The 12,347-nt window shown below is 42.8% G+C and overlaps 1 protein-coding gene across 1 annotated transcript in view; it reads right to left on the reverse strand.

Moving 5' to 3' along the window:
• The window catches only part of LOC135544393 (protein unc-13 homolog B-like), a 113,507-nt gene that overhangs the window by 23,659 nt on the left and 77,501 nt on the right, over positions 1–12,347 (reverse strand). Inside the window, exons 18-25 of the mRNA XM_064971960.1 lie at positions 9,420–9,535; positions 9,116–9,279; positions 8,282–8,432; positions 8,013–8,081; positions 7,815–7,904; positions 7,426–7,563; positions 6,065–6,195; positions 5,878–5,963 (exon numbers count right to left, since the gene is read on the reverse strand). Coding sequence (XP_064828032.1) covers positions 5,878–5,963; positions 6,065–6,195; positions 7,426–7,563; positions 7,815–7,904; positions 8,013–8,081; positions 8,282–8,432; positions 9,116–9,279; positions 9,420–9,535 — 945 coding nt within the window. The remainder of the gene's footprint in view (positions 1–5,877; positions 5,964–6,064; positions 6,196–7,425; positions 7,564–7,814; positions 7,905–8,012; positions 8,082–8,281; positions 8,433–9,115; positions 9,280–9,419; positions 9,536–12,347) is intronic.

Genomic DNA, 12,347 nt, shown 5'->3' on the forward strand with positions numbered 1-12,347 from the left:
CCACCATTGTTTCTGTTCCCAAGAAAGCTAAGGTAACTGAGCTAAACGACATAGCACTCACTTCCGTCATCATGAAGTGCTTTGAGAGACTAGTCAAGGACCATATCACCTCCACCCTACCTGACACCCTAGACCCACTCTAATTTTCTTACTGCCCCAATAGGTCCACAGACAACGCAATTGCAACCACACTGCCCTAACCCATCTGGACAAGAGGAATACCTACATGAGAATGCTGTTCATCGACTACAGCTCAGCATTTAACACCATAGAACCCTCCAGACTCGTCATCAAGCTCGAGACCCTGGGTCTCAACCCCACCCTGTGCAACTGGACTTCCTGACGGGCCGCCCCCAGGTGGTGAGGGTAGGTAACAACATCTCCACCCCGCTGATCCTCAACACTGGGGTCCCACAAGGGTGCGTTCTGAGTCCTCTCCTGTACTCCCTGTTCACCCACGATTGCGTGGCCATGCACGCCTCCAACTCAATCATCAAGTTTGCAGACGACACTAGTGGTAGGCTTGATTACCAACAACGACGAGAAGGCCTACAGGGAGAGGTGAGGGCCCTCGGAGTGTGGTGTCAGGAAAATAACCTCACACTCAATGTCAACAAAACAAAAGGAGATGAGCGTGGACTTCAGGAAACAGCCGAGGGAGCACCCCCCTATCCACATCGACAGGACAGTAGTGGAGAGGGTAGAAAGTTAGGTTCCTCGGCGTACACATGACGGACAAACTGAATTGGTCCACCCACACAGACAGCGTGGTGAAGGCGGCGTGGCAGCGCCTCTTCAAACTCAGGAGGCTGAAGAAATTCAGCAGGTCACCAGAAGCACTCAAACTTTTACAGATGCACAATCGAGAGCATCCTGTCGGGCTGCATCACCGCCTGGTACGGCAACTGCTCCGCCCACAACCTTAAGGCTCTCTAGAGGGTAATGAGGTCTGCACAACGCATCACCGGGGGCAAACTACCTGCCCTCCAGGACACCTACACCACCCGATGTCACAGGAAAGCCATAAAGATCATCAAGGACAACAACCACATGAGCCACTGCCTGTTCACCCCACTATCATCCAGAAGGCGAGGTCAGTACAGGTGCATCAAAGAAGGGACCGAGAGACTGAAAAACAGCTTCTATCTCAAGGCCATCAGACTGTTAAACAGCCACCACTAACACTGAGCTGATCTGACAGCTGGTGCTTCCAGTGTTTAATTACTATACTGTAATGACTTCGCCACCATGGCCTATTTATTGCCTTAACTCCCTTATCTTACTTGCACTCACTGTATATAGACTTTGTTTTCTTTTGTTCTACTGTATTATTGACTATGTTTTGTTTATTCCATGTGTAACTCTGTGTTATTGTATGTCAAATTGCTATGCTTTATCTTGGCCAGGTCGCAGTTGCAAATGAGAACTTGTTCTCAACTAGCCTACCTGGTTAATTAAAAAGTGAAAAAATCTCATATGTATATACTGTACTCGATACCATCTACTGCATCTTGCCTTTGCCGTTCTGTACCATCACTCATTAATATATCTTTATGTACATATTCTTCATCCCTTTACACTTGTGTGTATAAGGTAGTTGGTGTGAAATTGTTAGGTTACTCGTTGGTTATTACTGCATTGTCGGAACTAGAAGCACAAGCATTTCGCTACACTCGCATTAACATCTGCTAACCATGTGTATGTGACAAATAAAATTTGATTTGATTACATTTTTTTGTCAGATGTTACTATGGAATACTGAAGTATAATTACAAGCATGTCATAAGTGTCAAAGGCTTTTATTGACAATTGCATGAAGGTGATGCAAAGAATCAATATTTGTTGTGTTGACCCTTTTTCAAGACCTCTGCAATCCACCCTAGCATGCTGTCAATTAATTTCTGGGCCACATCCTGACTGATGGCAGCCCATTCTTGCATAATCAATGCTTGGAGTTTAAGAATTTGTGGGTTTTTATTTGCACACCCACCTCTTGAGGATTGACCACAAGTTCTCAATGGGATTAAGGTCTGGGGAGTTTCCTGGCCATGGATGTGGCCATGGATATCGATGTTTTGTTCCCCGAGCCACTTCGTTATCACTTATGCCTTATGGCAAGGTGCTCCATCGTGCTGGAAAAGGCATTGTTCGTCAGCAAACTGTTCATGGATGGATGGTGCTTGCTGGACTTTCTTGGGTGTTCTGAAGCCTTCTTCACAACAATTGAACCGCTCTCCTTGAAGTTCTTGATGATCCGATAAATGGTTGATTTAGGTATAATCTTACTGGCAGCAATATCCTTGCCTGTGAAGACCTTTTTGTGCAAAGCAATGAGGACAGCACGTGTTTCCTTGCAGGTAACCATGCTTGTCAGAGGAAGAACAACGATTCCAAGCACCACCCTCCTTAAGAAGCTTCCAGTCTGTTATTTGAACTCAATCAGCATGACAGAGTGATCTCCAGCCTTGTCCTCGTCAACACTCGCACCTGTGTTAACGAGAGAATCACTGACACAATGTCAGCTGGTCTTTTTGTGGCAGGGCTGAAATGCAGTGGAAATGTTTTTGGGGGATTCAGTTCATTTGCATGGCAAAGATGGACTTTGCAATTAATTGCAATTCAACTGATCACTCTTCATAACATTCTGGAGTATATGTAAATTGCCATCATACAACCTGAGGCAGAAGAATGTGAAAATGTATATTTGTGTCGTTCTCAAAACTTTTGGCCACGACTGTACAAGTGTGAATAAATATGCACCCATGTACAGTGCCATCAGAAAGTATTCACACTCCTTGAGTTTTTCAAAATGTTGTGCTATACCCTCAATTTTAAATGGATGAAATTGAGATTAAGTTTTACTGGCCTACACACAATATCCCATAATGTCAATGTGGAATTATGCTAATTACACATTTTTACAAATTAATAAAAAATGAAAGGCTGACATGTCTTGAGTCAAAAGTACTCAACCCCTTTGTTATGGCAAGCATAAATAAGTTCAGGAGAAAAATGTGCTTAACAAATCACATAAAAAGTTGCATGGACTCACTGTGTGCAATAATAGTGTTTAACATGATTTTTGAATGACTACCCCATCTCTGCACCCCACACATACAATTATATATATGAAATTCACTGCTCAACTGAGGAACCAAACACAGATTCAACCACAAAGACCAGGGAAGTTTTCCAATGCCTTGCAAAGGGCACCTATCGGTAAAAAAAAGCAAGACACGGAATATCCCTTTGAGCATGGTGAAGTTATTCATTACACTTTGGATGGTGTATCAATACACCCAGTCACTACAAAGATACAGGTATCCTTCCTAACTCAGCTGCTGGAGAGGAAGAAAATCACTCAGGGATTTGACCATGAGGCCAATGGTGACTTTAAAACAGTAACAGAGTTTAATGGCTGTGATAGGAAACTGAGAATGGATCAACAACATTATAGTTACTCCACAACACTAACCTAAATGACAGAGTGAAAAGGATGCATCCTGTTTGCAATCAGGCACTAAAGTAAAACTGCAAAACAATTGGCAAAGACATTTACTTTATGTATACAAATACAAAGTGTTATGTTTGGAGCAAATCCAATACAACACATTACAGAGTACAATTTCATACTTTCAAGCACGGTGGTGGCTGCATCATGTAATGGGTATGCTTGTCATCTGCAAGGACTAGGGAGTTTTCTTTTATAAGAAGAAACAGAATAGAGCTAAGCACATTCAAAATCCTAGAGGAAAAACTCTCCTTCGCAACAGACACTGGGAGACAAATTCTAATTTCAGCGGGACAATAACCTAAAACACAAGGTCTAATATACACAGGAGCTGCTTACCAAGACGACCATTAAATGTTCCTGAGTGGTCTAGTTACAGTTTTCACTTAACATAAATCGACTTGAAAATCGATGGGAAGACCTGAAAATGGCTGTCTAGCAATGATCAACAACCAACTTGACATAGTTTGGAGAATTGTTTAAAGAATAATGTGCAGATATTGTACAGTCCAGGTGAGCAAAGGTCTTAGAGACTTACCCAGAAAGACACAGCTGTAATCGCTGAGAGATCTGTCATTGGGAGAGTGTGAACATTTTCATGTGGACAGGGGGAAGTGGAGATACTACTTAGAGATATACAGTCCACCTGTGGGGAGAGGAGTTATAGAGAGGTCCTGGAAGACATAAGCAGCTTTCACACCCAGCACATATCGTTCTCGCTCTGCACCGCATGGGGCTCTACTGTATCACACATCCCCAGAACTCCTCCATCCTCCCCTGGGATACAGCTCTCTTCATTCCTCACGCCCTCATTCCTCTCTCCATACTCGGCTTCAGTGTAGCTTGCTCCCTATTCTTCTCCAAGCATTAAAAATTATTCTCTAACCTCAGCAATGAAATGAGAGAACAGACGGAATATGTAAAACATAGTCAGGAACTCTGACCACAGTGAAAGAATGGTAGGAGATTCAGCAACACTGAGGACAATTTAATTAATTACAAATGTGTCTTTATCCCTAAAAGTAGAACCTATGTAGGTTTTTAAAATTAGTTTTATTGAATTGTCCTCCAAGTGTGGCTGAATTTTATCTCTTCAGTTTGCTCCTCAATTCATGCACCTTGGTTGGAAAGCGAGGTAGCGGCAGTGATCCCTCCTTTCACCACAGTGAAAGAAACAAACAATGGCCTTCCCTAGATAATTAACTCGCCATCTCCATTGGAAATGGCAGTTTTCTCTGGAAACACAGATCTAACTGTCTGGGATTGTGGGGTTCTGGGAGGAGAACAGGACTAGGGGAGTGATGGGGGGGGGGTTGATGCTCTTACCAGCATAAAACATCTGCCCAAAGACAGTGGAATTCAGATGTGAATAGAATACAGAGAAATGAGCAAGGACGAAGGAAGGAAATGAAAGAGAAGTACATGGCAACACAAATAGAAAGGAATATAGCAAGATAGAAGTGAAAAGATGGAGATGAGCCATACAGAACTGTTGAATACAAATGGCTTGCCAGACTATGAATAAAGCCAATATAATTAACGATCAATGGAAATAGTGTTTTTTTTCTGTAATAGGGAATTATTTATCAATGGGTCAGAGACTTGGGAGGAATTTGTCTATACGGTGAGCCTGAAATAGGATACTCGATATTTGGCCATTGGCCCAGTTGTACTGCAAGGACTTCTAATTGGTCACCACAGGCTAGGGCTGGGTTATAAAACTAGATCCTGTCCCTTTGTTCTGGGGAGATAATCACAGGAAAGAACCACAGGAGAGAGTCTCAGGAGAGCATCACAGAGGACAGGGGAGAATGATCATCTACTTCCAAGCATAATTTGTCCTATTTGAATAAACCTATTTTCCGCACCTGATTTGCTTTGGAGTCGGTGTGGTAGAAGTCAAATTATATTCAACACTGAAAACATGATTACTAATGGCTAAGAGAAAACTGTCACCTACTGTAGCATAGCATAATAAGAGGGTCTACTCTATTGTCTCACTTGTCAGTCTTACCCTGAAGCCACTGGTAATGATCAACATTATCCATTACTGAAAGACAGACAAAGGAGAAACGACAGACAAGGCTGAGACAGAGAAAGACAGCGAGTGGAGCCAGCAGAGACTGGGGAGATGTATTTTCCTTTTACTGTTGCTTATGGTCTACAGTGCAATCCACAGGTATCCTCTTGGGCTCATTCTTTCACCATATAGCTACAACATATGCAAACACACCCAGAAAAAAGGGCCCAAGTAGGGCCAACAAAGTCTAGGATATAGTAGCAGTGGTTTAGGACCTTGACCCCAAAATGACCCAGATAGGGGACATGTCTGCATGGCTCCTGAGAGGGAATCTGTGGAGACTCACCCTCCATGGCATACTTCATGTCCTGGGAGAACAGCATCCACATGACCTCAGCACACACCTTCCCCACATTCAGCTCCTGAGGGAACCTGGGGTAGAAATGGCACAGAGCAGCATTAGATACTGGAAATAGAACATTAAAACAGAAATCATTAGTACATTAGTTAGGTAATAGTAATTTAATACTAACTGGCTGAGGACGGGTGTGTAGGAGTTCCTGTCCTCCTCTACGATGGAGACGATGAGGGTGATCAGTTTGGGCCAGAAGTCCAGGTTCTTGATGCTGGGGCCCTGCTCCTCCAGGGGAAGATCCTCTTTGTGCTGGACAAGAACACAACCACACAGTCAAACTAACACAGCATGTTCTGGGCCAGAACACAACCATAACCACACTCCAAGTCAGACAAAACACTGCATGAAACACAACACTGCTGGATTAAAGTAATATCCCTTGTCATATGAATAACCTGCATTTAGTCCATTTGTGTAAAAAAGAATTAAGGGGCCTACACAGCTGCCCTGGGGAATTCCTGATTCTCCCTGGATTATGTTGGAGAGATTTCCATTTTATTTATTTTAATTTTTATTTCACCTTTATTTAACCAGGAAGGCAAGTTGAGAACAAGTTCTCATTTACAATTGCGAACTGGCATTAAAGAACACCCTCTGTGTTCTGTTAGACGGGTAAACTCTTTATCCACAATATAGCAGGGGGTGTAAAGCCATAACACATATGTTTTTCCATCAGCAGACTATGATCGATAATGTCAAAAGCCACTGAAGTCCAACAAAACAGCATATTTTATCATACATTTCTTTCAGCCAATCATAAGTAATTTGTGTAAGTGCTGTGCTTGTTGAATGTCTTTCAATTCCTCAACAATCCACAGGGATTTAACAGTGTTTACAGTCACTTTCTTAATGGGTGCATGTTTATTAATTTTGTAAATGTGTCAAGTGCAGCATCTGGCTGCTCCTCATTACACACCACAGACCAACAAATATCACAATATAGGAATCACTACAAAACATATTGTATGACCCCTTATACACTATCTTCTGCCCAGGATTTGAAATTTTTGTTTTCCTAGATATGGCTACTATTGTGATCACTACATCTGATGGATTTGGATACTGCTTTAAACAATTCCTGTGCCGTTTGTAACTACCCTGGTAGGTTGACTGATAACCTGGACCAGATTGCAGACACTGAAGCTTTTTCTTGAGTGGGCAGCTTGAAAGCCAGTCAATACTTAAATCTCGCAGAAAAAATACCTGTCTGTTGATATCACATACATTATCAAGCATTTAACACGTTATTGAGATACTGACTGTTAGCACTTGGTGATCTATAGCAGCTTCCAACCAGAATGGGCTTTAGGTGGGGCAGATGAACCTGTAGCCATATTACTTCAACATTATTTAACAAGAGATCCTCTCTAAGCTTTACATGAATGTGGTTCTCACCCAGAAAATATACCTCTGTCGATATCACATACATGACACTGCAGTAGAAAGTGAGTAGAACCTGAGTGGGTCTTAGTGACTCACTGTGTCCAGCAGCTGGTATTGGCGGCTGTACAGCTCCTGGCAGTTGTTGAAGATGTAGTCGTAGGTGGAGTTGAGACAGGCCTTGACACAGTCCCTCACCACCTGACTGGCTCTGGGGGGACTCTGCAGTTCCTGGACCTGGATGCCAGAGGGAAATGGTGAGCATTTCAGGGAGAGAGAGAGAGAGGGCTTGCATAGCACTATCAACAGTCATTATTTTAGGTGGGGAGTTACTGTCATAACACACTGATTACAGATATCTGTACTAAGGAAGATAACAGAGCTATCTGTTCTACCAGAGATAGGAGTAAATCTGGATTGTTTAATACTGAGAACCGAACCCTGAGTCTGTGTGTTTCATTTCCTTCTGAACCCTGGTGTAAGACTACCTTCATCCTGAAGAAGGTGATGCTAGTCAGGAGGTCTACAGTGGACTTGAGGTCTTGGAGACGGTCCTTACTGCTCGCAGGAAAGTTGTTCTGGATGAGAAGAAAAGGGGCCCATTAGGAACACAGAGATAAAAGGGGGAAGATGTAGTTCAACCAACAAGTGCATTTTGAGGTTCAGGTGAAATATGTGTAACTCACCCTGTATGTGGAGAGGTCAATGCGTAAGGAGTTGTGGAGTTGATCCAAGAGCTTGACAAAGCGCTCTTTCTGTTGGAGAGAAAGTAAGAAAAATAGAAGTAAAAACAGAGCCTGTAATCTGGACCTATAGAGGATAGAGACATTTGTACATGATAGAGAGATGGGGAAACAAAAACATACATTCAGCAAAAGGCATCTTGTGTTATAAAACAGGGTAGAAGCCAAGATGGTGTAATTGTGGAGAGGGATGACAGTCAGGCAATACTCACTCCAAAGTTGGAGGCGGAAAAGCGGTCAGAGGCAGAGACGTTGGTGGAAGCGGTAGTGTGGGCGTAGAAGGCATTGATGTTGGCGAGCAGGGTGCTCATCACAGCGGGAACACCAGGACACATGTACTTAGAGGAGAGGCAGGCAAAGTTTCTAAACACACCAGCAGAGGGCACTACTGTCAGGGAGGGCTCAGAGACAGCAGCTCAATGGGACATGATGCTGTTTGTTGATGGATTCTATTCATTCATGTATTTATTATGTCTCTTGTACACAAATCACAATGACTGATGTAATGTTCAGGTCAAAATGTTAACAGAATCAATTTGTTTATGTAATTTGAACCAATTTACACAAGATGGACATGTTCTGTCATTGTGGGACAAAATAATCTACAGTATAGAATATTATGGGACGTTATGCATGTTATAACAACACTGCACAAGAGTAGGTCTATGTTTAGCTACATAGCACCCTCACTGGGATCAGGCTTACACAGAATAAATCCTCCCTATGCGGGACGGCTGTTTCATTTCTCCCATCAAGCCCCTGCCCCATTCTAGCTGAGGGATGGCCACCTGAGTGTGCTTTATGTGAATGATGGACTCGGTTAACAGGCATCTGTATGGAGAATGGCACCTCATGGAGACAGATCCATTCTAAGACCATTTATAATTGACTTTCCTTAATTTGGAGGCAGCCAGGGAATGACAACAGCACCAAATGGTTATTTCATAGTAGAGAGAGGGGGGAGAAGGGGAGCCAGACAGAGAGCAAGATGGAGAGTGTGCGAGAGAGACAGTGCACGAGAGAGTGGTCTGCTCCCTCTGACTCACGTCATGGACTGGTAGATGGACTCGATCCCGTAGCGCATGGCGAACTCATCCACTATCTCCTGTGACACCTCGTCAAAGTACACCTTCCAGGCATCGTCTCCTTTAGCATCGGGGATCCTTACTATCCCCTGGCCCAGAATGTCTGTTGAGTGGTGGAACAGGTTCTAGAAGGCAGACAGACATAATGTCAGTGTGATATAGAGACCCACAAGTAGCTGTGCTTTTAGGGCTGGTTTAGGACTAGTTTTAATGTGATGTCTGCAGTAATCATACTGTATGAACAGATATGTACTGAGTGTTGTACCTCGTGTAGACAGGTGTATTGGACGTGGTAGGGAGCTACTTTCTCCTCTCCCTTGATCTCCACACTGATCTGGAGACGGATGGCCCCAGACACGGCTGACTTGTCTGTCCTCTTCTCTGTAACAATAGGCACACACGTCAGTGACTCAATTACTTCAATTTAGACCTGGCACACTAACCAGGTCTACTAATCGACAGACAGACAGACAGATAGACAAAGTATTTAGTCAACCACCAACTGTGCAAGTTCTCCCACTTAAAAAGATGAGGCCTGTAATTTTCATCATAGGTACACTTCAACTATGACAGACAAAATTAGAAGAAAAAAAAATCCAGAAAATCACATTGTAGTATTTTTAATTAATTAATTTGCAAATTATGGTGGAAAATAAGTATTTGGTCAATAACAAAAGTTTCTCAATACTTTGTTATATACCCTTTGTTGGCAATGACAGAGGTCAAATGTTTTCTGTAAGTTTTCACACACTGTTGCTGGTATTTTGGCCCATTCCTTCATGCAGATCTCCTCTAGAGCAGTGATGTTTTGGGGCTGTTGCTGGGCAACACAGACTTTCAACTCCCTCCAAAGATTTTCTATGGGGTTGAGATCTGGAGACTGGCTAGGCCACTCCAGGACCTTGAAATGCTTCTTACGAAGCCACTCCTTCGTTGCCCGGGCGGTGTGTTTGGGATCATTGTCATGCTGAAAGACACAGCCACGTTTCATCTTCAATGCCCTTGCTGATGGAAGGAGGTTTTCACTCAAAATCTCACGATACGTGGCCCCATTCATTCTTTCCTTTACACGGATCAGTCGCCCTGGTCCCTTTGCAGAAAACAGCCCCAAAGCATGATGTTTCCACCCCCATGCTTCACAGTAGGTATGGTGTTCTTTGGATGCAGCATTCTTTGTCCTCCAAACATAACGAGTTGAGTTTTTACCAAAAAGTTCTATTTTGGTTTCATCTGACCATATGACATTCTCCCAATCTTCTTCTGGATCATCCAAATGCTCTCTAGCAAACTTCAGACGGGCCTGGACATGCACTGGCTTAAGCAGGGGGACAAGTCTGGCACTGCAGGATTTGAGTCCCTGGCGGCATAGTGGGTTACTGATGGTAGACTTTGTTACTTTGGTCCCAGCGCTCTGCAGGTCATTCACTAGGTCCCCCTGTGTGGTTCTGGGATTTTTGCTCACCGTTCTTGTGATCATTTTGACCCCGCGGGGTGAGATCTTATGTGGAGCCCCAGATCGAGGGAGATTATCAGTGGTCTTGTATGTCTTCCATTTCCTAATAATTGCTCCCACAGTTGATTTCTTCAAACCAAGCAGCTTACCTATTGCAGATTCAGTCTTCCCAGCCTGGTGCAGGTCTACAACTTTGTTTCTGGTGTCCTTTGACGGCTCTTTGGTCTTGGCCATAGTGGAGTTTGGAGTGTGACTGTTTGAGGTTGTGGACAGGTGCCATTAATACAGGTAACGAGTGGAGGACAGAGGAGCCTCTTAAAGAAGAAGTTACAGGTCTGTGAGAGCCAGAAATCTTGCTTGTTTGTAGGTGACCAAATACTTATTTTCCACCATAATTTGCAAATAAATTCATTCAAAATCCTACAATGTGATTTTCTGGATTTTTTTTTCTCAGTCATAGTTGAAGTGTACCTATGATGAAAATTAAAGACCTCTCATCTTTTTAAGTGGGAGAACTTGCACAATTGGTGGCTGACTAAATACTTTTTTGCCCCCCTGTACACACACACACACACACACTGTTTTTTCTTTATTTGTATTATTTACTACATTGTATATTAATAGTGAAGACATCAAAACTATGAAATAATACATATGGAATCATGTAGTAAAAATATATATATTTTAGATACTTCAAAGTAGCCACCCTTTGCCTTGATGACAGCTTGGCATTCTCTCAACCAGCTTCATGAGGAATGCTTTTCCAACAGTCTTGAAGGAGTTCCCACATATGCTAAGCACTTGTTGGCTGCTTTTCCTTCTCTCTGCCATTTGACTCATCCCAAACCATCTCAATTGGACTCTGTGAAGCATTTATTTGGGCTGCAGTTTCTGAGGCTGGTAACTCTGATGAACTTATCCTCTGCAGCAGATTTAACTCTGGGTTTTCCTTTCCTGTGGCGGTCCTCATGAGAGCCAGTTTCATCACAGCACTTGAGGGTTTTTGTGACTACACTTTAAGAAACTTTCTGTATTCTTGAAGTTTTCCGGATTGGTTGACCTTCAAGTCTCAAATTAATGATGGGCTGTCATTTCCCTTTGCTAATTTGTGCTATTCTTGCCATAATATGGATTTTAACAAATAGGGCTATCTTCTGTACACCACCCTTACAGTACCTTGCCACAAAACAACTGATTGGCTCTAACGCATTAGGAAGGAAAGAAATTCCACACATTTAACTTAACAAAGCACACCTGTTAATTGAAATGCATTCCCGGTGACTACCTCATGATGCTGGGTGAGAGAATGCCAAGAGTGTACAAAGCTGTCATCAAGGCAAAGGGTGGCTACTTTGAAGAATCTCAAATATAAAATATATTTGGACTTTTTTGTTACTACATGATTCCATATGTGTTATGTCATTGTTTTGATGTCTTCACTATTATTCTACAATGTAGAAAATAGTACAATAAATAAAAATACTGGAATGAGGTGGTGTTATATATATATATATATAAATAAATAAATGTATGTGGACACCCCTTTCGGTCACACCGGTTGCTGATAGGTATAGAAAAATCGGGCACACAGCCATGCAGTCTCCAAAGACAAACACTGGCAGTAAGATGGCCTTACTGAAAAGCTCAGTGACTTTCAACTTGGCACTGTCATAGGATGCCACCTTTCCAACAAGTCAGTTTGTCAAATGTCTGCTCTGCTAAAGCCTTCCCAGAAGAGTG

This window comes from Oncorhynchus masou, chromosome 8 (assembly GCF_036934945.1).
Source record: "Oncorhynchus masou masou isolate Uvic2021 chromosome 8, UVic_Omas_1.1, whole genome shotgun sequence".
NCBI lineage: Eukaryota > Metazoa > Chordata > Actinopteri > Salmoniformes > Salmonidae > Oncorhynchus > Oncorhynchus masou.